The sequence below is a fragment of the Cervus canadensis genome, unplaced genomic scaffold (assembly GCF_019320065.1).
Source record: "Cervus canadensis isolate Bull #8, Minnesota unplaced genomic scaffold, ASM1932006v1 Scaffold_018, whole genome shotgun sequence".
Taxonomy (NCBI): Eukaryota; Metazoa; Chordata; class Mammalia; order Artiodactyla; family Cervidae; genus Cervus; species Cervus canadensis.
The window spans coordinates 24164-52140 of NW_025091400.1; the positions used below are offsets into that span (position 1 = coordinate 24164).

Here is a 27977-nt window from a genome sequence, read left to right on the forward strand (position 1 = left end):
TTCTGGAGCTCTTTCTCTGCCTACCTTATAACTCTCTGGTACTCTGTTGTACAGATTCCAGAGCTATGATTGCTCTTTCCTCAACAAGAGCACCACACTCTGTTTGGCTTCCCCCTTCTGTTCCATGGTCTAGAATGTGCCTACAGGCAGAAAGTTGGGGTGACTGTAGGGGTCACCTCATTTGTTAGTGATTCCATCTCTCCAGGATCATGGTCCTGTCCTGTTTATAGTCTGATGTCTGAAAATAATATAGTGGAAGGGCAAGTCTGATCTGTTATTCCTGCATTGATGTATTCAAAATTTTAAGACTTTTTTAAAATCTGGAAATTTTCTTTTCATCATTTTAGTGGCAATTTATTTAAGAAACTGTTGTTGCTTTATAAAATGGTGCACAGTCTAGACTTTACTGAGTGCATCCTGTGATACAATTTAACATATTCTGTTGTCTTCTATATTGCTTATAAAGTAATTGGATCTCGAGCAGAGTTTCTCAATCTTGACACTTTTTGACCATTTGGGGCTAGGTAATTCTTTGTTAGGGGTGGAGGTAGGAGGGTTGAGAGGTGCTCTCTTGTGCAGGTAGGATGTGTAGCGACATCCTTGGCCTCTATTCACTAGATGTCAGTACGATTCCTTCCCAGCTGTGAGAACCAGAGGTGTCTACAGACACTGTAAAATGTTTTTGGAACAATGTTCTGTTATGAAAAGTAGGCTACCTAAACTACAGAATCAATTTCAGGAATATGAAGATCCCTACCCAGCAAAAATAGGAACACTCATTATAGACGTTAACACTGGAGAGAACGCGTGGAAAAGATTTGAACAGTATGCAAGTTGAAGTTTCACAGAGCAACAGAAAAGCAACATCACAGAGGATAAGAATTTCTGTTTTAGAAGGGAAAAATACTTGAGACAATAATAATGTAAAATGGTAAAAACAATTTTAAGATATTGGACTTCTCCAATAAATATACAGATAGTTTTACTTTTTCTTTTTTTAAAAACAGTTTATGATTTAATTATAAACCAAAAATTTTGGAGTTGCAGAAAGGTATTGTTTCAATAGTGTACTTTTTCATACTAGAAACTCACTTGTGTGACATAAAATTTCTTTAAACAAAATGTAAATTAGGGGGAATTCATAAAATAACCCCTTTAATTTAAAAATGAACTACCATTTTCGCTAATGTTTCCAAATACCCTGTTCCTCCTTACTAAGGAAAAGGAGTAGAAAAGATGACAGATAATGAATGTATTTTTTAAAAAGATTTAAGAGAAGGATTGGGATTGAGAGACTTCTCAAAATTTCTCTCAGATAACAATACTTACAAGTTAATGGTCTAATATTCATTGAGGAGCCACTCTTTGTTGGTCCTGGGCACAATAGTTGGCTGTTTTGATATGGTTTAAAGGTAGATCTGGTGGGAAGGGTCTTGAGGTTAACCCAGAGCAGGTCCAGGGGGCAGACTTTCCTCTATTGAGCTCCCAGTTACCCTGCCTCTACCTTCCATGGCTTTAAAATGCTTTCCTATCTTCCCCATTGATGTCCTTCAGTTTAGTCCTCAGTGGTTTCCATAATGAGTGTCTGTGGTGCATCGTTCTCTTCCAGTAGGATTTGAAGGAACATTTGATTGTTAGATGTCCCCAGCATTGTTAATACTTTCTATCTTGACACAGTTATGTTTAAAGTTTAATGGGTATGTTTTCAAAAATTAAATCTGCAAATGATAGTAGGGCCCAAGTAATTGAGGAGTCTGAGGTTCTTATATTTATCTTTTCCAGTAACAACCTAGGGGCTTAATTGGGATCACTTGCCCAGAATTGTTTGGGGATGAGAAGTGTCTTTCTCCCCTTTCTTGCTAGTGAGTAGTCCCCCTATTTCTCTTTCGCTTTTTGTCTTCCCTGTTTTGTCTCCATCTTATTTTTTCTGCCTTAACTTGTCCCTGAATCTTTCTTGGTCTTCTTTCTCTCCTCTCCACAATTGTTCCTCACCCTCCCACATCTCTCATGGCTTTTTTCCTCTCCCTCCCTCCCGTGTGCTCCTTTCTGTCTTTTCACACCACTGCTTCTACCTCACACATGAGGACCTTGGGCACAACATTGTCAGTTCAACTTTAATGAGGAACGCAATCCTCTTTAAGGAAGTGGTGATAATGGAGTAAGAGAGTACAAAATTATTAATATACAGGTATTTTATTTTTTAAGTCAAAAAGCATTATATTAAGTATGATCCATATTTTGAAACCATGTATTATTGTTTAGTCCTTATGTTGTGTCTGACTTTTTGTGACCCCATAAACTGTAGCCCTCCAGACTCTAGCCTTTCCCAGGCAAGAATACTGGAGTGGGTTGCCATTTCCTTCTGTATGCGGATATACAGGTATTTTAAAATAGATATAAAAGAGTGTTTGAGATTGAGTAACTTTCTATTTCTTCCCCAAACCTTTTCTTATGATTTAATTAAGGTTGCAATGCTCCAGCCCCTTTTTGGCCTGGGATCCCTGACCATCTCATTAGTTTGTTTCAGTTCAGGGCATCATCAGTTTCCATGGTGAGAGTCCATGGCACAGTGTTCTTTTTAAGTGTGGTCAGAAGGAGAGTTTAGATTTAGGGTTTCCTTAGTATCTATGGCATGTCCTTGATACTGTTGTTTTTAAAGTTTGAAGGGGTAATTTTGTGTAAGTTGAGTCTGAAAATTCAGTGTGGAGCTAAAGTAACCAAGAAGCTGAGCATTTTCAGATTTATCTTTTATAAAGTAGCACCTGAAGGGCCAAATTTGATTTATTTCCCCAACATTGTTTTTAGTAAAAGAGTTCAAAGATATGAGAGATGTTCCTCTTCTCTTTGCCAGTGAGTATTTTCTCACTGTCTTGCTACTTCACTTGTTGGCTCTATCATGCTCACTTCCTTTTTCTGTTTCTGGAAATAGGTGGTCGCTCTTTTCTTTTTTTTTTCTCATTACCTTCTTTCTGCCCTCACTTATTTCTGTCTTCCTTGGTTTTGCCTCGTTCTCTCTCTGAGTGCAGGCCCAGTTTCCTCCTACTCTTCTTCCTCACACTCACTTGTCTTTTTCTGCATTCTCCCCCTGTGGATCATTTTTTTTTTCCTCTGTCTCCAACACTACCCATAGCCACCCTCCCCATGGGCCCTGTTTATCCATCAGTTCTTCATTTCTTTCTGAATGTTCCAGCATGAAAATAACTGATAAGGCATGTTTTCCTGAGTAGAATGATGTGGAAACCTATGTGCTTTCGGCCCCTGCTGCTTTCTTTAGTCATTCCATATTTCTCAGACAATTTTTTCTCATTCCAAGCGAGTTTGAGAGTGCAATTGAAGTAATATATAGGTCTAAGTGGAAAATAGGACCCTGTACAGAGGGTAGAGTAGTTAGTTGGTTTTGAAGAAGTTTATTTTTCTGAAAAGGAGTCAGGCTTGTGTTACACTTTTACCTGCTTTGGATCTTGTTTTTGTTTTCTTAAGAGTTGGAGAGAGAGGAACGAGGTCGTCAAAAGAAGTACCTCATAAAAAAACGTAGATTGCTCATCCAAGAAATTTCCGTTTGTCAGATGTAGTCATCAAGTGACCTATTCCTAAGGTTCCTCCGTCCGTTCTGCCGCAAGCCACACGGGGCTGCTAACACGTCCCGCAGCGCTCAGGACCGCCTGCCTGCTGCTAAGTGCAGCTGACCGACCGTCCGAGCGCCGGAGCCAGAGGCCGCCCCCACCTGCCGCCCGCGTCCGGCCCCGCCCCCCCGGGCGTGCGGGCCAATGGGCTGGGCCCCGGGGGGCGGGAGGCGCGAGGCCGGGGGCTGGGCGGCCGGGGTTGGCGCGGTCGTGGCGGTAGCTGCTGGGGCCGCTGCGGCGGCGGCTTTGGCCGGGCGTCCGCGAGCCGTGGGGGATGGGGGCGGCGGCGGCGGCCCTGAGTGTCGGGCGGTCGTCCGCGTCCGGCACGCGGGATGGAGCGCCGCGGTGAGTGTCGGGTGGCGGCGCTCGTTCCAGCTGCCGTGGCTGAGACGGGGGACTGGGGTCACCGGCGAGTTGTCTACGGTCCAGGCGGCCCAGGCGGCGGCGGGGTGCGCTGATGACCGGCGGCGGCGGGCCGGGTCGGTGTCCCCAGGACTCCTGGTCCTCCGGGAGGGGTCGGACGGGTCGAGGGGCGCGGCAGCGGAGGGGGAGCCGCGAGGGCACGAGCGGCGGCCCTGAGTGGGTGATGAAGATAATAAAAGCAAACACCTAGCGCATCCCACGTTCGGCATACTGTTTCCTAAGTGCGCTACACATTTTAACCTCCTGAGAGTTCCACGATTATTTAATTGATTTTTCAGATGGGAAAAACTTGTCAGCTAGTAATTGGCAGTGTGACTTCAGCTCAGGCAGGTTTGCTCCAGAATCTGTGCTCTCTTTCGCTACAGAGTTGATCTGACCCCGTCCTACCCCACCTGCCCTGACAGCAAGCGGTCCTCTCTTCAGCTGGGTCTCATTCCCGATGTATTTTAGGATTTCCGTGGTTGCATTGTTCTCGTCTCTCTCTCTTGGGCTGAGTGAGGGGTTTTTCGTTCCGAGGCCGCGTAAGCCTCAATGGTCTTTCCCAATTCTAGGGCTGGACTTCCCCCCACCCCTTTTGACGGCTGAATTTTTAAGCCTGAGACGTTTCATACTGCAGCTGTAGTAATTCATGAACCTTGTGTCTCCATGTTCATCTTTCTTGACTTTCTTCCTCAAGAGGGAATTGGGCTTATAACTTTAAGGAGAGCAGGATTGTTAGTTGCTAAAGGCGGGAGCTGAGTCCACCTTCCACTTTGTCCAGGCGTCTCCAAGACGGTATCTCTTGTCCATCGCTGTCAATGCCGGCCACGCTTTTTGGTTGCTCCATTTTCCCACTCTATTTAAATCCTGGAATGGGGAACGTGGTCTTTGGCTTTGGGTAGTTTTGGCTTGTCTAGGGAGAGCCCTGCCCGTCAGGAATGCTAGACATTCTGGAGGCGTGGGAGGTTGGGCAGCTTCATCTTCTTTAAACGTGCTGAGTTCTGACTGCACAGGAATGAAGTGTATGAGTATTGCATGCCTTCCTTTAGAAATTAATTATTTGCATATTACTGATAAAAGTTTTCAACATTCCCCTCTTCTGTTTTAGTGAGGAGTGCATTTAAAAAACATAATCAAAGACCTCCAGGATGAATTTTACTGATTAAAAAAAAAATCTCTTAAGTAGATTCTTACCAATCAGAAATTGTGTTGAAATAGCAGATTTCTAAAATATATAGCAAATTTTCCTAGGGTAGAAATAGTAAGATTGAGAATTAAATACAGATATTTGAGGTTGTTTCACTTTTCAATTAGGCAGCCCGGTGCCTAAAATGAAAATACTTCTGTAAGGAGACATTTGAGGCAGAGGAACATGGGGCAAGAACATTGGATAAACGCAGTCTGCTGAAGTCTTGGAAAAAACACATTCCAGGGTACCAGAAGTTAGTATTCACATTTCTGATGCACATATTACTTAGAGTTTAGAACATACAGATAAAATAGTTTTGCACAGTAGTTTTCTCTTTGCTACACAGTTCTCTGTGAAGTGGATGACTTTATATTGATGACTTGGAGTTGGAAGAGATGCAAGAGACTTAGAAGAGTTTCACAAATATTTTGCTCAACAATCTGTTTGCACAGTTCAAACTTCACTTGGAAGTCATTTAGTAGGCTTCTACAAAGTCAGTGAAGTTTCTGGAATTGTTTCCAGTCCTGTATTTCATGGTCACAATTTACAGATATATTGTAATGAAGTCACATGTTGTTCATTACTTATGTATGTCTACAATCTCCTGCAGTAAAGTACTGCTAATGATAATGGCTAATAGTTATTGCATCTTCTTGATGAACCAAGTGTTGTGCTAAGTGTGCTTTCCGTATTATTATCTTGTGTAATTAATTTTACGATTACAGTATCTGGTAACTACATTTTATGTTCCCACCAACTAGAGGTTCATTTTGGGACATGAGAAAGTAATGTGGATGATCTTGGATCTTGGATCTCCAAACTTTCTCATGATCATAGTTCAATTTTGTGAAAGTTTGGATTAACTTTATGTTAACATTTTTTTCAAATGTATTGTTTCCTTTTTTTAGTTTTAAATATGAAAAGTAGTAAAGTGTATATAGTAAAAGTAAAGTGTAGTACATTACTCACCATAATGCTGACTCCTCACATCACCGTCATTTTTGTTTGTTTACAGATAGTCTTGACTAAAAATGTTCAAGCATTTTTGAAACACTCTATAACTTTGAGTTACTAATTTGACAGTTGAAGTAAATTAGTTTTACTGTGGTGGATGATTTGTTTTATCTGAAGCTTGTGACATACGCTTTAAAATTTATAACCATCTTTTTTACCAGTGACAATGACCAGTTTTCTAATTTGCTAAAGTAAAAACCATCAAAATTAATCAGAGTGTCTTTATTAAGTAAGCTGCAAAAGGTGATAAATTAGGCTAATAGTCTTCTAAATTAATGATTTGTAAAAGAGCTACCCAAACAAGACACTTGAGTGTTGTTTTTGTTGGAGGGGAGACTTCGGTATAATAGTGCCCCCTAAATTGTCCTAAGTTCATTTTAGAAGTTATTTAAACATTTAAGAATTAATGTTAGATAGGTTTGAAACTAGAGTAAATGTAGAAATTGTGTTTCCAGAAATGATTTGAGGATAACAATATAGAATGAGGAATAAGTGTAAATCTATGGCTGATTCATATCAATGTATGACAAAACCCACTGAAATGTTGTGAAGTAATTAGCCTCCAACTAATAAAAAAATTAAAAAAAAAAACAATATAGAATGAAGGACTTTTAAATGTTATTAAAGAAGTGTCAGGACACCTTATTTAATAATCAGAAGTAGAGGAACAATAATAGAAATCCACCTTTGTACTCTTGTCTTTACGCAGCTTTATATGCCTTTTTTTGGAAAGATACTATTTTAGAGACAGATTGTTAAAAACAATTTCTATTTTCCATTCAAGACACTGCAGCAATCCAGGGTTAACCATTTTATTTCTATAAAAATTAATTGAAACTTTGTAAAATTATAAAATTTATAAATTCATTGTAAACTGCTTATTCATTATTATTCATCCTGCAAAATCGTTACTTATTCAGACAGTTTTGAGTTTTTCATCCCTCATACTGCTATAAGCAGAGAACACATGGTTAGCAAACATTGCTCATGATTTCCCTAAGATTATAGTCTGGATAGGGAAACATGAATCATCTATGGGAACTTGGATAAGTGCAGTGATGGAAAGCATAAGATGCTATAAAGCATCCAACAGGAAATTCTGTTCTAGTTTGGTGGCGGTGGTGGTTATGAGGCAGGGGAAGTCCAGGAAGGTTTCTTTGAACTGAGATCAGAATGAGTAAACAAAGAGGAAGGACTAGTCCAGGCAAATAGAACTGTATAGACAGGACCCTGTTGAGTCCAACAATTGGTGTTTTTCAGGTTGTAGGGACAGAATCCATAGTAAGTCTGAGAGCAATTTGATGGGTTGCAACTGGCATTTTAAAAAATGAAATGGAACAGGAAAGAAAACATCTGAGTACATCATCTGGCTTCTTAGCCAGAATCTGTTTTATGTTTACGTGTTCCTGCATGCGTACACCACACACAAACATAACATACTTAATGTGTATACTAGCTGCTGATATAAAATTATTTACCACTACAAGTCACGGTAAACAAATATTGGAAAAATGAGAAAGAGGTAAGTGGGTGGCCGGAGTGCTGAGAGTGTTGAGTAGGAATTTGACTTCAGATGACATTGCAGAGATAGGTAGGAGGCAGATCTCATGTTGAACCTTGTAATGCACGATAGCTTCTCATTGTCCTTTGGAAGAGTTTTGGGCAGAGAGATAACATGATGAGATTCATGTTTTGAAAATGAATGCCTTTGTAGTGAGACACTACCTTTGGAATGAACAAGAATGAATGTGGAGAAATCATTAGGAAATTAATAGCAGTAGCTCAGACAAGAAATCTCTGTTATTCACCTAGTGTGGTAGTAGAGATAGAATTAGATAGAGTAAAAGATGGGAGGGTAATCTATGGACTTGGGCAATGTATAGGAAAGAGTAAATGATGCAATTTTATATCTTGCATGTAATCCAGAAATGAATATTACATAAAACTTTCTACTATAAATTTCACAGAAGTCCTTAGTCATTCTACCATTTTGAAAGTTTCCAAATATCCAAGACAAAACGTTTGGTAAGTATTTCAGTGATAATGCTGGAGTTAATTTAATTCCTCTAGTCATTTCCTTTTAGATTTCAAGAGATAGAGACAAAATTAGGACTTTTAATTCCAGGAAGGTAAAATGTAAGGATGAAGCAGAAACATAGTAAGGTTTTCCCTGAGTTCCTGCTGTGTACCAGGTTTAGGCGTTTTAAGTGAAGTCTTTTAATTTTGTGTTCCCTTTTAATCTTCACACAGCCTGTAGCCAAATTGTACAGATTACTAAGTATTCAGCTAGGATTCAAATCTCAGTCTTTCTCATAACAAAGATTGTGTTTTTATTATAGCACCCTGAAATTACCAAAAATATTGCTCCAGTGATCATATATTTATTTGTTCAGTCCAAGTGTGTCATCATTGACTCAATGGACATGAGTTTGAATAAGCTCCGGGAGATGGTGAAGGACAGGGAAGCCTTGTGTGCTGCAGACCATGGGGTAGCAAAGAGGCGGACATGACTGAGCGACCAAATAACAACAAAATGTGTCAGATTTGTGGACATGCTTAGAACTTAATTTCAACAGAGAAATATTCTTGATGAAAAGTGATAATCCAGAGTGTGTGTGTGTATTGTTCAGTCCATGGAGTTGCAAAGAGTCAGACACGATTGAGCGACTAACACTTCACCAAAGTGAAGTAAGTAAGTGAAGTCGCTCAGTTGTGTCTGACTCTTTGTGACCCCATGGACTGTAGCCTGCCAGGCTTCTGCATCCATGGGATTTTCCAGGCAAGAGTACTGGAGTGGGCTGCCATTTCCTTCTCCAGGAGATCTTCCCAACCCACGGATTGAACCTGGGTCTCCCACACTGCAGACAGACGCTTTACCATCTGAGCCACCAGGGAATCCCAGAAGAGATGATTAACAGTTTGTCAGGTCAAACATAGTAATGATGAAAGGGAGATTTTGAAAACAGGCCTTTCTATTTTCAAAGCTCATATTTCACCTTTATTTTTGAAGGTGATGTCATAGTGGGAAAATATGTTCTTCCACTAAGTGACATTTCAGAACAACTTTATAGTTTAAAAAATTCTGTGCCCCAGAAACTAAGAGGAAGTTTATTAAGAGCATAGATTTTGGTCACAAGGCAGATGTGGTTTTAAGTACCAATTCATCATGTATCAGCTGAAGTGAAGTGAAGTGAAGTGGCTCAGTTGTGTCCGACTCTGCAACGCCCATGGACTGTAGCCTACCAGGCTCCTCCCATGGGATTTTCCAGGCAAGAGTACTGGAATGGGTTGCCACTGAGAGCTTAGACAAATCATTTAACCTCCAAATCACTTTCCTAACTTAGGAAATGAGAATTTGCATATCATAGACTTGTCGAGATTATTGGCACTTAATAAATGGAAGTTGCTATATTAGTAATACAGTTGGTTGTTGTTGTCTTAAATAGAATATTGAGGTGGGCTTTGAGCTGTTCGTGAACACCTGGTGTTATAATGTACCTTGGTTAATGAAATATTTGCGTTTCTCTCTTTTTTTCTTCCCCACTTAAGGAATTCCATTTTTTTGACTGTTATGTGAAAGGATGATTGCTTACAAACAGAAAAAGACAAAGAAAAAACGTGTTTTGTCAACAGGCCAGCTCTCAACTGATGTTACAACTTCTGAGATGGGGCTCAAGTCCATAAATTCCAATGCCATTTTGGATCCTGATTACATCAAGGAGTTGGTGCATGATATCAGGAAGTTCTCCCATATGTTACTATATTTGAAAGAAGCTATTCTTTCAGGTTTGTCAGCTCTTTTTCCCTTAACCTGCTTATTGGATGGTTTGTAGCATCTTAAATGCCAGCCTCGCTTTCATATAAGTATGTACACAGTAGCAGAAGCAGAATATTCTGCTTTAGATATTTTATATATGTTTTGCCAAATGTTTGATGTTTATAGTGTAAACTATGTTATAGTCAGATCCAATGCAATGCATAGTAAAAAGCTTGGGAAATGAGGGAACAAGACCTATTTGATATGGGAGATTTTTAGATATTTGGAATTTTAACCTTCTTGTTAATGGTAACAATGCACTGATTGGTCTTTAATAAGCACACTAATATTTTTAATTTATATTGTTAATACATCTGCCTAGATTCAGTTTTCTATGTTGTTCCTAAAACAGTCTAAAATCACTGATTTGAGTGAATTTTTTCCTCAGAAGTCAAACTTAATTCTGTTTTGCTGTTCTCTTCCTCAAAAGAGAGTCACAGAATTTATTTTCTGTCTAGTTAGAAATGGATACTGGAGCCTGAGACTTGATTGTCTTGAAATAAAGAGCTATATACACCTGTACTCCCTGATTTGATCTTAGTACCTGTCTTTCAACTTTCTGTGCTTTTTATATCTAATTTTGATGGCAGTGGTAATTAATAGTCATACAACTGATGTTCTTTTGTAATAAGTAGCAATTCAGTCTATATTCATAAAGGTATGTCTGGATGTAGAAAATGAAGTTTCCTGGTCATTTATATGAGACCTTCTGGGGTTTCATAGACATAAGATTTCAGTAAATATTTTCTGTGAATATGTTAGATACTCATTTTCTGATATGCATTCTGAAAAATAGAAACTAAAAATCCATGCCTTCTGTTTGTCATAAATACTGCTTTTAAGAGTTTATTTCTAACCTAACTGTAATTTTCCATTTGAAATGCCCAAAATACCTGGACTTGAATTGTAGCCTCAAAATTTTAGTATTGGATTTACCCTTAAATGACAATCATGTAAGTCATTCTTTTGAGACTATATATATATTTTTAGAAAAGAATTGACCTACATTTCTGTTCATTTTAATAGCTTGATTTTGAAGTCTAACTTTGGATAATTAAATGGTAAAAAGTTACTTTGTTGTTGTGGAAAGATATTCTAAATACATTAAGCCTTATACCAGTAACAGATTCATTATTAAAATGACACATCTGCCATTTATTTAAAAAAGCATAGCTGTGTAATAAAGGTTTGTTCTTAACTGGGTTTTAATTTTTTTTTAGTTCATATATAGTAAAATTTTTTTATTTTTGATGTAACTGGGTTAACTTTTAACTCAAAATTTAAGATGATTTATTAATTGGCAATTCATTTACTTTAAGGTAAAATCTGATTTTATTTAATGTGTCAATTAAAATAGGTTTCATTAATATAAATAAAATTTTTAGTTAGAATATCTATTGTTTTTGTTTTCCATAGGAAATTTTACATCATTTGGAATCTTTATCTCGCATGTTTATCCCTTGTTTCACAGATTTAAAATGGCAGTAATTTAAAACAAGTTGGACCCACTCCTTATATCCATAATTTTTTTTTAATGAGTTTTAATTTGTGAATAGACAGTTCATAGGTTAGGAAGGAAGAGGATTGAAAGTTGATCCTAAGTAAGAAGAAAAGAGGAAATTGGTAATAAGATAGCAAAAGGAAACAACCTTTTGAGGTAAAAAGATGTATATGGAAGTATATTTTTTTACAGAAATGTAATGTTAAAAATCTGTAAAGATGTTCTTTAAATAAGAAAACCAGTACTTCAAAATTTAGAACTTGAGTGTATTGCTAATAAAGTTTTCCTTTTATGGTTGGTAAATTAATGCAAAAAGCCATCTTTTGGGTAACCAGCTCTCATTAGTAAGCAGTAGCCAGAGAATTTCCATTAATTTATCTTTGGATTGATTTTAATGCTTGATTCTTTAGTCAGAGTTAAAAGGATTTATATATGCCATCTCAAAATAAATCTTGGATTTAGCAAGAATTTATTTTCTCTGTCTTTGCATGGTTGTTATCAAAATCTGGAAATATATTCTTTATTTGAATTGATAGAAACTTTTTGTTTGTTGTTTTCTTTAAAGGGAGTATGTATAAACAGTGTAAATCAACCTCATTATAAATGACAAATGCCATATAATAAAATGTTTGTTTAATTTTGATCATGATTTTCAACATGTTAGAGTGTCATACTATTTATTTAATAGAATTATTGCAAAAATCACATGAGATATAATCTTCAGGAAAGCAGGTAAAAAGTTTGAATTCTGTAGCTGTCTAAGGTGGTTTAATATATATATGTTAGTGGACATAGACATAGGTCACGCTTTTGTCTCTGAGCATTCAGAAATTTCCCTGGACTTCTGCTGTTCTGTATAGTTGTAAGCTGGCCAGACAACAAAGAGCTGTTTCATGGTTTTCTTTTGGAGTGAAGAGACCATTGTCAGTATTTGATTGGTGGCTTTGCCACTCTTTTTTGTCTTTTGCCTCCTCAAGAGGAGGGATGCCAGATTTTTGGTGTTGTTTATTACCTTTCAGTTCATGTTGGTTAAGGCTATGAAAAAGCTAAAAAGTTCTCTTTTAAGAATGTAGCTGTGGGTATGCAGATCACCTTTGGTGTTATCTGAATACCATTTTCTTTATGTACTTTACCTGTCGTGAAGCAGTGGTGTGCAAAATGATGTAACTGCTGCTTCAGGTGTTCCGTCATTGTTAAGGCTGGGTGTAAATCAATAGCTTTGTGATAGGTTTATAGCCACATTTGCCTTTCCTTGAACTAGTTATAGAGATTATTATAATTGTATATGATGCTTTACATTTTACAGAGTATTTTCACATGCAAACAGTATTTAATCACACAGTCCCACAAAGGCAAAGTTTAGCCCGTTTCATAGATGAGTTGTATGTATAATTTAGATTATGTGATTTCATCAACCTCTGATTGCTGATAAATAACTACTATTTTATTTGGAACCTAGAGATCATGAATGCCGAATGGTGTGTTCTTTTCTCATGCTTTATTAGCTGCTTCACATGGCCGTTTGATACTATAAAGACACTGCTCAGTTTTCATTATTTCTTTAACCAATTCTATTTCATGTGGTATTTATGTTGACCTACCCAATATGGTAGCCTCTAGAGATAGGGCTATTTAATTAGAATTTAAAATTCAGCTCCTCAGTTGCAGTAACTGCTTCAAGTGCTTATTACCCATCTCTGATTAGTTGCTACCATTTTGGATGGTGAAGATATAAAAATGACCATCATTACAGAGATTTCTCTTGGACAGTGATGGTATTGACATTTGGTTTTCATCAATCTCTGGAATATTGAGATGAATTTTTAAGCTATAAGTATTTTTTATTTTTATAGCCTGAGAAGAAAACCTAGAAAAAGCTGTTATTGGAGCAAAATTTTACTTAGAAATAGGAATTCTGGGAATTCATTTGAATTCCCCTTCCTTGAATTGCCTTTGGAATGTCTAGCTTTCAGGCAGTTCTTTGATTTGAACCAGCAGTTTCTAAGCAGTTTATACAAGTTGGTGAGATTGGTAATAAGGGATGGCAGAAAGAGCTCAGGAAAGAGAATCATACAATCTAGGTTCTAGACCCAGTTCTGCTATTGACTAGTTTTTTAATATGGCTTGAATCATTTAATAATTTGTTTAAAATGAGGTGCTTACACCAGATGCTATTGATATCATAATTCTGATTTTAAAATTGATTGGAGTTGGAAATTCTACATTGTTTGGAATATTGACAGTTCAGAGCTGAAGAAGACACCTATATTCAAACTATATACAGCTGTATTCAAACTATATAACACATTTTAGAGGACATCTGACTCCCACCAATTTTTAGGGTTTTATAATGTGAATTTTATGATAACTTTCTTAAGTGTGATGTTAATGAAAATTTCCCAAGTGAGGATGTTACGCTCATATTGCAGTAGGTATTGATGAACTGATTACAGAAAATTGTTGTTGTTAAGTCGCCAAGTTGTGTCTGACTCTTCACAGCCGCGTGGACTGCAGTACACTAGGCTTCCCTGTCCGTCACCATTTCTTGGAATTTGACCAAGTTCATGTAATGTCTGCCAAAGGACTCTTTGCCCCCTAACAGAGTTAAGATGTGTGTACACTTTGTCTCTACTGTTTTTATTTACAAACAAAAGTAGAGAGCTTAATGTGGGAGATCATAGGACTGTGAACACACTTGCCTTTGATATAGGGTAAGTGATAGTTTATTGATTCTCTGTCCACTACTTATTTCCAAGAGGAGGTTACCCTGTGGGTTTTTTTTTTTTTTGGCCGTGCAGGATCTTTGTTGCTACACAAGCTTTTATCTAGTTGACGTGAGTGGAGGCTACTCTCTAGTTGTGGTGCACAGGCTTCTCATTGCTGTGGCTTCTCTTGTTGCAGAGCGTGGGCTGTAGGGTACTCAGGCTTCAGTAGTTGTGGCATGTGGCCTCAGTAATCATGGCTCCCGGGCTCTAGAGCACAGGCTCAATGGTTGTAGCACAGGGACTTAGTTGCGCCATGCATGTGGGATCTTCCTGGATTGGGGATCGAACCCATGTCTCCTGCATTGGCAGGCAAATTCTTTACCACTGAGCCATCAGGAAAGCCCCCATAGTCTTATGTAAGTAGCAGATGTGAAATTTGAAGTTTTAGATCTCTCTCCAGTGTCATTATGGTACATTATGAATAATTACAGGACAAAATTTGCATCTTACGTTAAAATGCTGAAGGCACGCTGTTATACGTATATCCCCTGTGTTTAAATATAGCACTGCAGATTACTGTATGTGCAGGACCAATTCAGGTTTATGTTGCCCCACGGAGAAATAGTGTGTTCTGAATTCCAAAGATAAATGCTCTTCTAGTTTATACGGCAACCTTAAACTCTCCCTTTACCTTCCCATTCCCAAGTGAACACCATGTGTGGAAGTTTGAAATCTGGAAATTTGAAAAAGTGAAAGGCTTATAATTGGGTTTGAAAGAATAGTGCACATTGCTTACTTTGTCTAGTACTTAGTGCTTGGAAGTGTCCGTTGCCATTATAACATACATTTGAAGAAAAAAATTGGCAGTTAATCTAATACTTCTTATAGATTTTTGATTATATAACTTTTTAAAATGGATTTTAATAAAAGTTTACTGTTGTGACAACGGTGCCCTGGTTTTCTGTTTTGTTTAGGTTAGAAAGGAAGATAAAACTTCATCATCAGTTTCAGATAAAGTTCTCTAATTGTTAAAAATGATTTTTAGTTGAAGAGTGTATCGCTTTTAATTTGTAAAAATGTAACTGATCTCATAAGTGACAGCTTTTGATGAATTCTGAGTCCTAAATTTAACAGAACTGTAGTCAGAAGTGGTATGTTAACATTCTAAAGCAAACTTTACTGAAAGAAGGAATTAAGTAAAAATTTTAATGTCATTAAATACTATATTCTGTTGTGAGAGGGAAATTCTGTATAAACTTCCAAAATCTGAATTGAAATCTTATCTTGTGGATTACCCCCATTTTTTACACAGGAGGATGTGTAAATTTATTTAGGCAAATTACCGTGAGTATTAATTTTACCATTGTTGGCTAGTATTTAACTTTCAACCTTTATAGTGTGCAAGAAATTTTGTGAAGTACTGGAAACATAAGTTGCTAGTCCTCCTATTTTTTTTTCAGAAGTAAACCTCTCTAGAAGTGATTTCTAATCATTATCGTTTAGGAAAAGCTAATATGGATGTTAATAGGTTATGGCTTAGTGTCTAGAAGGTACAAAATGAATCTTTGAGGAATGAAAGTATGAAAGTATTTCATCTTTGAAGTATGAAATACAGGTAGCTCATTTATTACACACGTGTCAGCTTTAGGAGATTGCTTTCCTCTTCTGCACTTACTTAGTATGGCTTACTTAATTTAACCTCATTTGTAATAGTAACTGGCATTCAACTGGAAGTTGAAGCCTGTTAAATCACAGATTGCAGAGTATACCTATCATTAAGCTATAACTTCTTTAACCATGTTGATTATCATGGTGACTAAGAACATAAATTCTAGAGCTAGAGCCCTGAGGTGGAATTCTCATTCTGCCATTATTTGTATATAACCCTGGGCAAGTTACGAGTATTCTCTTCCTCAGTTTCACATTTCCTGAAAAAAGATAGTAGTACCTACATTACTGGGTCATTTTAAAAATTAAATGAGTTCATACTTCATATATGTAAGGCTCATAGAATAAGTCTTTTAAAATGTGAACTATAACTATTTTTACAATCTTCAAGTGATTGGATAATGAAAGTTGCTGTTAAAGCTTCACTTTTATCCTGTACATTCAGAAGTCATTACAGAAAACACAAGTGAGTTTCCTTGTGATAAGTTTTGAAAACTTTTCCCCTCCTCCTTGTTTTCATTGCTTTCCCAGAGAGGTTAAACTGAATTAATAAGACTGAGTTAAAAAATTGTCAGTTTTTATTTTTTTAAATCAAGGAAAACACCATGGCCTTTTCACTTATTTATTTACCTAAGTATTTCCATGAAGTGTTTGCAATATAAACACTGTGGTATTGTGTTAATGCATGAGAACCAAAAAGTGGAACTGGCTAATCTGTTCTCACTTGATAAGCTGAGTGAAGCAGAAAATAAATGGCACAAATGAAAGAAACAATAAATTAAAATTCAGATTACCATATAGGGATGGTAGATAAGCAAATGTTGGGATACAGGAATTTTACTCTTTTATATAGCTAGTATTAAAACTGATTGAACCTTATAGTATTTGCATATTTAATACCTTTGTACTGTAATTTAAATTTTATTACATTTACAATATGGCCACTATAAAACTTAAAAATTATCTTGTAATTATATGACTAAATTAAATACTATAATTTACTTGGTAGGTATAGAAATATTTTTATAAAATATATTCTTAATTATGATTTTATTTCTAAGTGGTTTACTAATTTAGATTTTACATATAAAATTAAATTGAAATTTAACTTTAATATCTCTTTTTCATTAATTAAAATATTGTGGAACCATACTGTAATTTGTTACTGAGTGTAATTCTGTGTGGGACAAATCTGTTTTCAAAGGTATTTAGTTAGAATGGCTTTCAGATTTAATAGTAATAATAGTTGCATATATTAAAACTATAAAGCACTTTTGTTTCTGTCAATTTATTTGATATTCACAACAAACATAAGGTAATTTGAATGAATTTTAAATGATGAATCTGAGGTTAGAGAAGCTGAGTTTTGTATATGGTCATTTCAAGGAAGTGGCAGATTAAGCATTGGAATGGAAGTTTCTTGATTTAAATCTATTGTTTTCTGCCACACCAATCAGCCGCATGCCTTTCTTCTGTATTGGAAAAAAACTAAAGTAGTTCAGTCATGTCCAACTCTTTGCCATGGACTACCCATGGACTGTAGTCTGCCAGGCTCCTCTGTTGATGGAATTCTCCAGGCAAGAATACTGGAGTGGGTTGCCATTCCCTTCTCCAGGGGAATCTTCCCAACCCAGGGATCAAACTCAGGTCTCCCACATTGCAGGCAGATTCTTTTCCGTCTGAGCCACCAGGGAAGCCACTGGGGAAGAACAATTACTGTCTTTTTTTGCTTAGCTCATTGTTGCTGCTTTTGGTGGTTTGGAGATATTTAGTGTTGGTGAAGGAGCTGCCTAAACGTAAAACTTTCTAAAAAAATAGAAGTTCAAGAAGCTTTTGCTTCATAAAAATAATTTGAGATAGCTTTATTCTTCTATAAGGAAAAAGAACATTGGAACATTTTTAAAATTATAAAACATAATTAAGGGCTTGCTATTTTATAATGTCCCAGCTGAAATATTATCAGAATATTCTGATGTCCTAGTAGTTAAACTCATCTACTCAAATACATAGGGGAGTTTATGAATCTTTGTACATAAGGCTTTTTAAATTATCATGTTCATTTCTATTGATTTATATACTTCAGAGATGTGTTCCGTCACAGAAAATAGGAATTATTTATAGTCATTTGAGATATTTCTGAAATTTCTTACTAAATAACTCAGTTACTGTCTTTCAGTATTTTGCTTTAAAACAACTTCAGTGTCTGTTTATAAGGGCCTCCTTGTAGGAAAAAAGGAATTTCAAATTGGTAGAATGTTTATGTTGACAATTATTGGAATGTTCTGCAGTGATTTTTAAGAAAAACTATAGCCGTGATTCTCAGGACCCTCTATGCTGTTGAAGATTATTGAGAATCCTGAAGAGTTTCTGTTTCTGTGGGCTGTATCTGTTACTATATACTGTAAACTAAGAACATTGAAAAATATAAACACTAATAAATTTGAAATATATTAATAAACACATAATAATTTTGAAATATATTTATTTCCACATAGTTAATTTGCTTGACTCTGAGAAAGCCAGAATTTATTACCTTGGTTTATTTAGGCATTTAAACCGTTAGTATTTTGTGCATACATGCTAAGTTGCCTCAGTTGTATCCAACTCTTTGCCACCCTATGGACTGTAGCCAACCAGGCTCCTCTGTCCATGGGCTTTCCTAGCAGGAATACTGGAGTGAGTTGCCATTTTCTTCTCTGAGGGATCTTCCTGACTTAGGGACAGAATTCTGATCTCCTGCATCGGCAGCAGGTTCTTTACCATTAGCGTCACCTGGGAAGCCTTCTTGTTTAATATCCAGTATCCATTTTGAATATTAAGGATTGTTGTTGACCCACAAAGATCAAGCTCTTTTTCCTGAGACCTCAAAATAAGACAAAGTATTTTTACCTACTATTTCCTAAGTATGTTAATATCTGTAGAAATTAATCTGAAACATCACAGTAGGGGATAGAAATGACTGGCTTTCCTTTCTCTCTTTTTTCCTGGGGTGGGGGGAGTGCCATGCTGGCTCCCACCATCCACCATCCAGTTATGCAGTTGTTCACTTTCAGGATACATGTAGAGCAATATCAGCATTGTTAACCTGAAGTCTCATTGAAAACTTTATCAGCTAGAGTCCAGTGCTTATGTGCATTTCCTTTGCCGTTAACGTTATACACTCCACTCATTTCCAAAGCTACTTAAGCCAGCACCTAATCTCTTGGGTTTATCTGTTATTAAAATTTTTGGATGAATGAGTGGAATTTTTACTGAAGGCACTCTATTCTCTCTCCTCCCATCACTATCTGAACTATTCTTCTTCACCTCTACCTGGGATACTTTTTGCCCTAATATACCCAGCTCCCCACCTTGTCTACTCCTTTTATACTACTTATTTCTCGTTCTTGATAATGCTGTTAATGAATGGAATGTTTGATAGATAATAGTAGAATTTTCTTTTGTTTTTTTCATCCTGTAGATTTTCTTTCTAGTGTCTGCCTTTTAATATTTCTGGGAAATTTGCATAAATATAAAACATGCCTTTTAAAATGTATTTTAAAGCTCTTAATATTTCAGTAGGGAGACAGCATAATGCTAAGAGCTTAGCTTTTAGAATTATACAACCTGGGTTCAAATTCTGACTTGGTTAACCTAGATGTGTCTCAGTTCTCTCATATGTACAATGGAAATTTTTAAAATTATCTAATAGAATTGATATGAAAATTAAATGAGGTGATAGGCTTTAAGTGCTTTTAACAGTGCCTAGCACATAAGGACGGAGAAGGCAATGGCAACCCACTCCAGTACTCTTGCCTGGAAAATCCCATGGACAGAGGAGCCTGGTAGGCTGCAGTCCATGGGGTCGCTAAGAGTCAGACATGACTGGGTGACTTCACTTTCACTTTTCACTTTCATGCATTGGAGAAGGAAATGGCAACCCACTCCAGTGTTCTTGCCTGGAGAATCCCAGGGACAGGGGAGCCTGGTGGGCTGCCATCTGTGGGGTCACACAGAGTCAGACACGACTGAAGCGACTTAGCAGCAGCAGCACATGAAGAAGCATTTTGTAAGTGTGCCATTATTAAACACTAGTGCTATATATATAAGGTTATAGAAATGAACATTACATCAGAGTATTGTATTTCAGGTGTTTTTTCAAAGTTTTGAGGATTACTTCAGGGGTTTTAAAGATTAGAGTATACTTTCTGGTTTGCCAGTAATGGTGATCCAGAAACATGTCTGTTTACTGGCAAGTGCCCCCCTTTTCGCTTGCTAGAGTATTTCAGTTTGAAAGATAAATTATATGGTCACCTTATTTCCAGGGGTTATAAAAGGTTGTCTGTATGTCTTTGACCAGGGCTACTATAAGTGTCAGAGCAGGCAGGTGGGTGCTGGGAAGGAAGCATGCCTAAAAGAGAGCAGTGCTGCTCTGTTTCAGCTGCTTGTGGCCAAGGAGGATGTGAGCCTGGTATAATCACATTTTGATTTTTCAAGTGTAGGCATAAATCTGGAGTTCTTGTAATGATCCCCCAGTTTTTCATCATTGGCAGTTAATTCAGTTTTTCTAAAAGTATAAAATTTCATTGAACCATATAAATCTATGCATTTTATTGTATGTAAATTGTATCAGTTTTTAAAATATATAGGTGGAATGGTGGTACATACATATATGCCTGTGAGTTGCTCATTTCTGATACCTGATAATAGCTTAATGATGAGTCAATTCTTATGTGGTAACTTAACATGTAAGTGCCATTTAATACGAGTTAATATTTCAGACATTTATAGGGCTTTAACTGTTACTGTATGTATTAAAAAGTATATTAATAGTAAAAACTGTAAGACAGGAAAAACTTATAAAGTTGCCTCAAGGGAAATCTGGAGAGCACATTTAGACTGAGAAAACTGCAAAAGGTAGTGCCTAAGTTGACTCTGACTATGAGTGCCTTTGAAATCTTTAGTGAATTAAAATGATGATGGATTTTTTGAAAGCTAAATGAGTTACATGTAATTGCAATGGTGAAAATAAAAGTGACCATACTGTAGGCAAAAATTTTGGAGCCACTGCTTCTGCTTGAAATGTGCTACCAAAGGGTCTTTCATGGTTTATTTAGATTCTTGTAACATGGTTTGGGAAACAAATTAAAAAAATTTTTTTTCCTTTAAGAGTGTTTTAAAGAAGTCATTCATATACGTCTGGATGAACTTCTTCGTGTTTTAAAGTCTGTAATGAGTAAACATCAGAACCTCAATTCTGTCGATCTTCAAAATGCTGCAGAAATGCTTACCACAAAAGTGAAAGGTAAGGAAGACAATATTAACTGTGGGTTGGCATGAGCAAAAAGGATCCACATGATACATTTTGGTTCATAATGTCTGTGGAGCCGTCTCTCATGGCGCCTGTATGATGTGTATCAGTAGGAGTCATACACACTTTGATATTTAAATATTCCTACTAAGTCACCCTGGAGAAGGGAATGGCAATCCACTCCAGTATTCTTGCCTGGAGAACTCCATGCACAGAAGAGCCTGGTGGGCTACAGTCCATGGAGTTGCAAAGAGTCAGACATGTCTAAGCAACTAACACACTAAGTCACACCTAAAACTCTCTTTGTCTTAAAAATCAAACTTTATTTGTCAGGAAACACTCTAAAAATACTAAGTGAAATTAACTAAACAACTGACGTTTAAAATTTTTGAGTTTTTTGAAAGTATGTATGCTCTTTTGAAATAAGTTACTGGTGCACAAAAAGTCTTTGTTATCTGAGGACAATTGATGCTGGAAAATGGCCATTTGTAGTGACTCCACTTAAAGGAGGGAAACAAATGGGAAAAAAGTAAACTTAATTGGTACCTTATTTTAAAATGTGGATAAATGAAACTAAAATTGTAGAATAAGTTATCATATATGTGTATATAAATGTGTGTGTATATATTACATGTGCTAAAAGAAATAAGAATTAGGACATTATCCTTTGATGAAATAATTTGGACCAAAAATTGTTAAAATCAATTATTCTAGGCTGCATTATATAAATATTGAGAAAAATGACACCAGGGTCAAAGGAGTTCAGTTAGGAGATTATTGGAAATAATGGGCTAGATGAGGGTTGACGGTCTGAGCTAAGGCAGAAGCTGGGGTGTGGTAGAAGTAGAGTGTGGCTGTTACAGAAGAGGAGATGACTGTTGATTTGATGAAACATAGGACAGGTTGAGTGTAAGGGATTAAGCTGAAGTTTGAAGTTGAAGATGTAGTGGACTTGAATTGTTGTTGACCTGTGAGTGGTGGAAGAGGATGACACCAACTCAGAGTGTGCAGATTGAGTAGAGAGCTGAATGTGAGATCCCAGGGACAGAGAAGATGAGGTAGATTATCTGGTGAAAGATGTACGGAATTTTTAAAATGTTAGGTTCTAATCAGTGATTGTCAGTGTTAAATGTTAACCTGATAGGTAATGTGAACTCAAATAGTTTAACAGTTTAGTTTAACTCACCGAAAGTGAGTCACCATAGGTTGAGTAATGAAATGAGAGGCTTTTTTGGGGAGAGGGATTACCTGTCCTGAGTCTCAAAGGTCAGGTGAATATTAACTGGTCTAGGGCAGGGATTGGAACTGCAATTCTGGATGCTTGTAGAGCTCTGGATGTGAAAAACATGATGTGATTGATGTAGAGAGGGCAAAGGGCAAGTGTCAAGGGATTAGGCAGGAAGAGAAAATAAAAACATTGTCAGTACAATATAGTCCATGTACTTAAGAACTGCCTTCCCTACTTTTTATGTAGATTTATCCCATTTGCGTGGTTCTCTTTTTTTCTCTATTTCAAGCACTGGCAAAATATAGATGGTTTCAAAGTGGATAGCTTCTGTTGTGACTCTTAAAAATGCATAGTAACCAAATATGTTTTTAAATAGATTGTTTATAAGCACAATTTAATGTAAGTTAGAGTAATTTGTGTCTATAGATAGTAAAATTTCCATGCTTGAAAATAACGACCACAGTTCATTCAATTGTTGTCAGTAGCTATTGTGTATAGTCAGGATGTCCTGGGGAAGGAGGGTGTCTGTGTATGGTTGATGTCCACATTCCAGAAACAGAAAGAAAGTGACCTCTCCACTGCTTTACAGATCTTTTTTCTTTGAGGTAAAGCAATTTTTTGAGTATTATTTCCAGCTAAGATTGTCTTTACCCTTGGAATTATTGTTACAGTCTTACTTTTGTGTTTGATGAAATTTAGAAGATTACTTTGTTGTTGGGGAATTTATTGTTTCAGTAGGACTCCACTTACTCTGTTTCAGTAGGACTCCATGAAGCTAGAAAACTAAAAATTGTGTTTTATTTGGTGTAAGTTTTAAGTTTCTAAATGACCCCCCTTATCTTATTGTTGAGGCCATCTAAAAATGTCATTGATAACTCAAATGAGAAATATTCAGTAACCTAGAAAATTGGTGTCATATTAGAGCTTATTTAATTCTTTCATTTAATCTTAATTTAGTTTTCAAACCCTGGAAAGGCCAGGGTTTGAAGTGTAGAAACCATTTTTTATTATTGTTGTTGTTGTTTAGTTGTTCAGTGGTGTCTGACTTGTTTATGACCCCATGAATTGTAGCATGCCAGGCTCCTCTCTTCATGGAATTTCCCAGGAAAGAATACTGGAGTGCGTTGCCATTTCCTCCTCCAGGGTATCTTCCCGATCCAGGAATTAACTCCAGTCTCCTGCTTGGCAGGAGGATTCTTCAGGTTTGAGCCACCTGGGAAGCCCTAAAGACAGTTAGATCAGGGAGGTATAATTTTGTTTGTGCTGCTCAGGGTGTGAATGCATGAAATCTATGCACTTCCTCTGCATAATAATAACAGTTGCATTGGAATAAAATTGAAATCCTTTAACTTCTCTTATTTTTTATTTTAAATGTGGAATTTACCTTTTAATAATCTTAAAAGAAAAATCCTTAGCTTTTCCCCATTTGTTCAAATAGTGGTTTGTATTTCCTGTGTCTTGTTGTTTCCAAGCAGGAAGCTCAGTCTGACAAAATATTTGCAATATGGTAAGAGAGATACAGCTTATTTGTGAAGTAGATGAAGACATCGTATCACTCAGTAATTTATTGTGTATGTAGTAGTTGTGTTTTCATCATTTACAAGCATTTTGGTAAACCTCATTTGTAATATAAAAGGGCCATTTTTAAGGTTTTTCATGATCTGTATTTTGCCCTATATTTAAAAATTGGCAACAAAAGAAGAAAAATAAGTTTTAATTATGTATCCAAAATTGTAGAAGCCTCACATGTTTTGTTTTGAAACTTAATTTTTTAATAGGCAATTCATTTACATGATTCGTAGGGCAAACATTATAAAAAGGTATTCAATCAGTGAAGTGTCTTTCCACCTCAGACCTTAGCTACCCATTCCTTTCCCTAGATAAGCAACAACTGTTACTGGTTTTTTATGTATCTTTCTGAAGACATATTACATATACAGAAGCAAATACAGTATGTTCTCTTTCTTATGCAAAGGGTAACATTCTGCTCTTTGCTTATTGTTCTGAGTTATCTGTATATAAAAGTCCTCTTTTGCTGTTATTTATTTTTTCAAAGCAACATGATATTCCATTATATTGATGTATTATAATTAATTTAACCAGTTCACTACTAATAGATGTTTGGATTGTTTCTAATTTTTTAATTACAAACAGTACTTCAATGAATAGCTTGTGTATATTCCTAGGTGAGTAGTTACTAGAACAGAGCACATGTGCATTTATGTTTTTTATATTGCTAACATCCTCCATAGAGTTTCTGTCTTTCTGATAGTCACGCTGAAGAAACTAATTTCATACACCTTTGCCAACAGAGCTGGTGACCAGACTTTATTATCCAATCTGATAGCAAAAACTGGTATCTCAGTATAGATTTGATTTGCTTTTCCCTTATTTTGGGTATAGTTGAGTATCTTTTCATATGTTTCAGAGCCATTTGCACATCATTTTATGTGACTTGACTGTTGATTCAGATTTTTTTCTTGATGGTCGTTTTTTAGTACTGATTTACTAGTGATTTATAGAAACTATAAGTGAAATTAGTCCTTAATCTTTGACATAAGTTGCAGGTTTTCTTCAGTTTGTTTTTATCTTTTAAGTTGCTTATTTTATTTTATTTTGCATCTATATCTCAATCTTTTGTATTTTTTTGAGTATAAGGGAAAGATTTCCCTGCTTGGAGATTATAATAGCATTTGCCATTGTTTTTTCTTCAAATGTTTTCATGGTGTTGTTTATTAAATTTAAATCTTTGGTACATTCCAGAATATCTATGTTTCTAGCTAGTTTATTGAATAATTCATATTTTCCCCATTGGTTTAAGATACCATCTTTATCATAAATGTACTACATTGTCACCTATATTTAATAACCTATTTCTAGAGTTTATTTTCTCCCCTTGATTTGTTTAGTTATGTGTCAATACCTTATTGTCTCCATTGTTTTATAGTATGTTTAGTGTCTGGTAGGGATAGCTCCTCTTTCCAGTACTCTTTTTGTTCAGGATTTTATTTTTCCATAAGCACTTTTGAATTGATTTGTCCTAGTTCCAAAAAATATGTGTTAATATTTTGAAGGTGATTTGAATTAAATTTAAATTAATTTGTAATTAAGTCTATAAACATAGATTATAGTTAATTTATAATTAACTTTATAAATAAAATTAAGGAGCAATTTGTATACTTAGCATTTCTGAGAATATAGAATGCATGTAAATTCTTCAAGTTGTCTTTTTGTTTCTCAGAAGCAATGTGAAGTTTTCATTTTATAAATCTTGTAGCTTTTGGTTTGTGTTTTTGCCATTTTCCCCATGCAACTGGTGAAAATTGTCTTCCATTGTATCTTTTAATTCAGCAGTTTTCAAACTTTGGCCTCTGATTTATGACATCACATTAATGAATTGTAGCCAGCATTTTTAAAATTTGAAAGAGAATAGAAAAGAAGTTTAAGGCTTAAGGATGTTTCAGAAACTTTAAAGGTGTTATATAACTGATAACTATTATATGTTTATGGTATACTTGGTCATGATGTGATGTGTATTTTTTACCAAAGGTTGGTTATTGTAAAATTGTTTCAGAGTTGCTGTTCTAGTAGAGTATATGTATGAAAATTATTCAGTGTTTTCTTAAAGAGGTACTAAATGTGTTTTAGTGCTCCTTGTTGTGACTTAATAGGGAACTCGAGATATTTAAACTTTGCACAAAATTTTTTAAATTTGATTTTGAAGGTCAGCTAATAGGAGAGAGTGGAGACAGAGAGGCTAATTAGCAGGTTGTTAAATAGTCCAGACTGGAAGTAAAATGTCCTCTTTGAACTAAGTCAGTGTCAATGGGAATGGGATGGAAGGAAAAAACTTCAGAGGCACTTTGGAAGCAAAACTAATGAGCTAGGAAATGTATGGAAAAGAGTAGACTTGAGGGGCAGAGCATGTGAGAAGATGAGGGTTTGGTTTCGTACATGCTGAGATCACAGTGCTGGTGGGTGAAGACTAGAAAGGAGGGGGAGGAACATATCAAACAGACCAGTGGAGCTCAGAGGAGAAACCTAGATAGGTAGTTTGAGGATTATTTGCTTAAAGATACTGAAAGTGGTGAGATTCTATGGGGATAATGTATAGAGAAGAAGGCCAAGATGAGAACTTTGGACTGAGTGGAAACAGCTGTATGAAGCACAATTGTCTACAGATAGATGAAGAACATGAGGGTGCTCAGATTTACTAAATACCAAGTTCCACACCCTAGGTGCTTTACATTTGTTTTCTTAGTTCCTTTCAGTTTACATATGAGAAATTGTCAGAGTAAAACAGGAAGTGATATGGGTCAGATTTAAACTCAGGTTTGAACCTCTGAAGCTTTGCTTCCTCTAGTTAACTATAATGTATTGCTTCTAAGCAAAATGCTTCAAGACGATGAAAGTGGTTAATACTTACAGTAATAATAGCTGACATAATATATTGAGGATGTACATACTGTTAAGCTCTTTACATGGATTACCCATTAATCTCTATAGGAAATTATTATATCAGCTCCTGTTTTGCAGATAAGAAAGCTGAAACATAGATTTGTTCAGTTCCATATGTATTAAGTGGTAGGGTTGTTGAGAGTTGCAGAATGATCAAATAGGATGAACACTTAAAAGGAAAAAAAGACTTCTAAGTTTGACTAATATAGTTGCAGATTACTGACAGTGTTGTTGAGTGGTATTGAGTGAGACATTGAGTATTTTCTATATAAAAAGTTCCCTTCTATGTTCATTCAGTCTTCACAGTGGTTCTCAAAATACGTATTATTATCCCCATTTTATAAATGAGGAAACTGAGGAACAGAGCAGTTAAGCTACCTGACCTCATAAGAGATGGACAGATTTAGGATTTAACCTAGGCATACTGGCTTTGGAACCCATCCTTTTAACCAGGGGTGCACAAACTATTAGTACTACCAGTGGGCCAAATCTGACCTGCTGCCAGTTTTTGTAAATAAAGTTTTATTAGAAACAACTACTCAAATTTATTTGTTTATGTTTGACTCCTTTATACAGAGTTGAATATAGTTGCAACAGATTGTATGGCCTGAAAAGTCTAAAATATTTACTATCTAGCCCCTTACAGAAAAAGTTTTCCAACCCCTGCTAACCATTAAACTGGATGAAAAGTCAAATCCTAGTGCATTCAGTCATTATCTATTTATAGAGGTTTGTCAGTAAAGAAATGCTGAATGAGGATGATGGCTTTAAGGAGAAATATGGTAAATTTAATTTTTCCCATAGAAAAGATTTGGGTGTGTTATTAGTATCATAAAAAGTGTCAGCTAGTGGGAACTAGGGGAGCCTTGAGGGAGGAGGACAGAGGAGCCTGGTGGACTACAGTCCATGGGGTTGCAAAGAGTTGGACGTGACTGAGCACAGCAGTGGTGGTACAGGGTTTTGGAGAATGCAGGAGAGAATGGCAAGATATATTTTTGGAAAGGAGCTGAAGATTATTCTTTGAAACCCTGGGCAGGAGCAAAAGAAGTTAAAGGAAATTAGAGATATAGAGCTGTTTTGAA

The 27977-nt window shown here is 36.2% G+C and overlaps 1 protein-coding gene across 5 annotated transcripts in view; it reads left to right on the forward strand.

The window, feature by feature from the left end:
* Nucleotides 1-27977, forward strand: part of LOC122436499 (rho GTPase-activating protein 29-like) — a 45823-nt gene that overhangs the window by 8655 nt on the left and 9191 nt on the right. The window contains exons 1-4 of one of the 5 annotated variants that reach the window (XM_043460278.1): nucleotides 3844-3968; nucleotides 8196-8253; nucleotides 9778-10014; nucleotides 21069-21203. In XM_043460278.1, coding sequence (XP_043316213.1) covers nucleotides 9810-10014; nucleotides 21069-21203 — 340 coding nt within the window. In that variant the 5' untranslated portion in view covers nucleotides 3844-3968; nucleotides 8196-8253; nucleotides 9778-9809. Of the gene's footprint in view, nucleotides 1-3812; nucleotides 3969-8195; nucleotides 8254-9777; nucleotides 10015-21068; nucleotides 21204-27977 lie in introns of those variants that run through there. The other 4 variants (XM_043460277.1, XM_043460276.1, XM_043460275.1 and 1 more) reach the window with 4 other exon arrangements.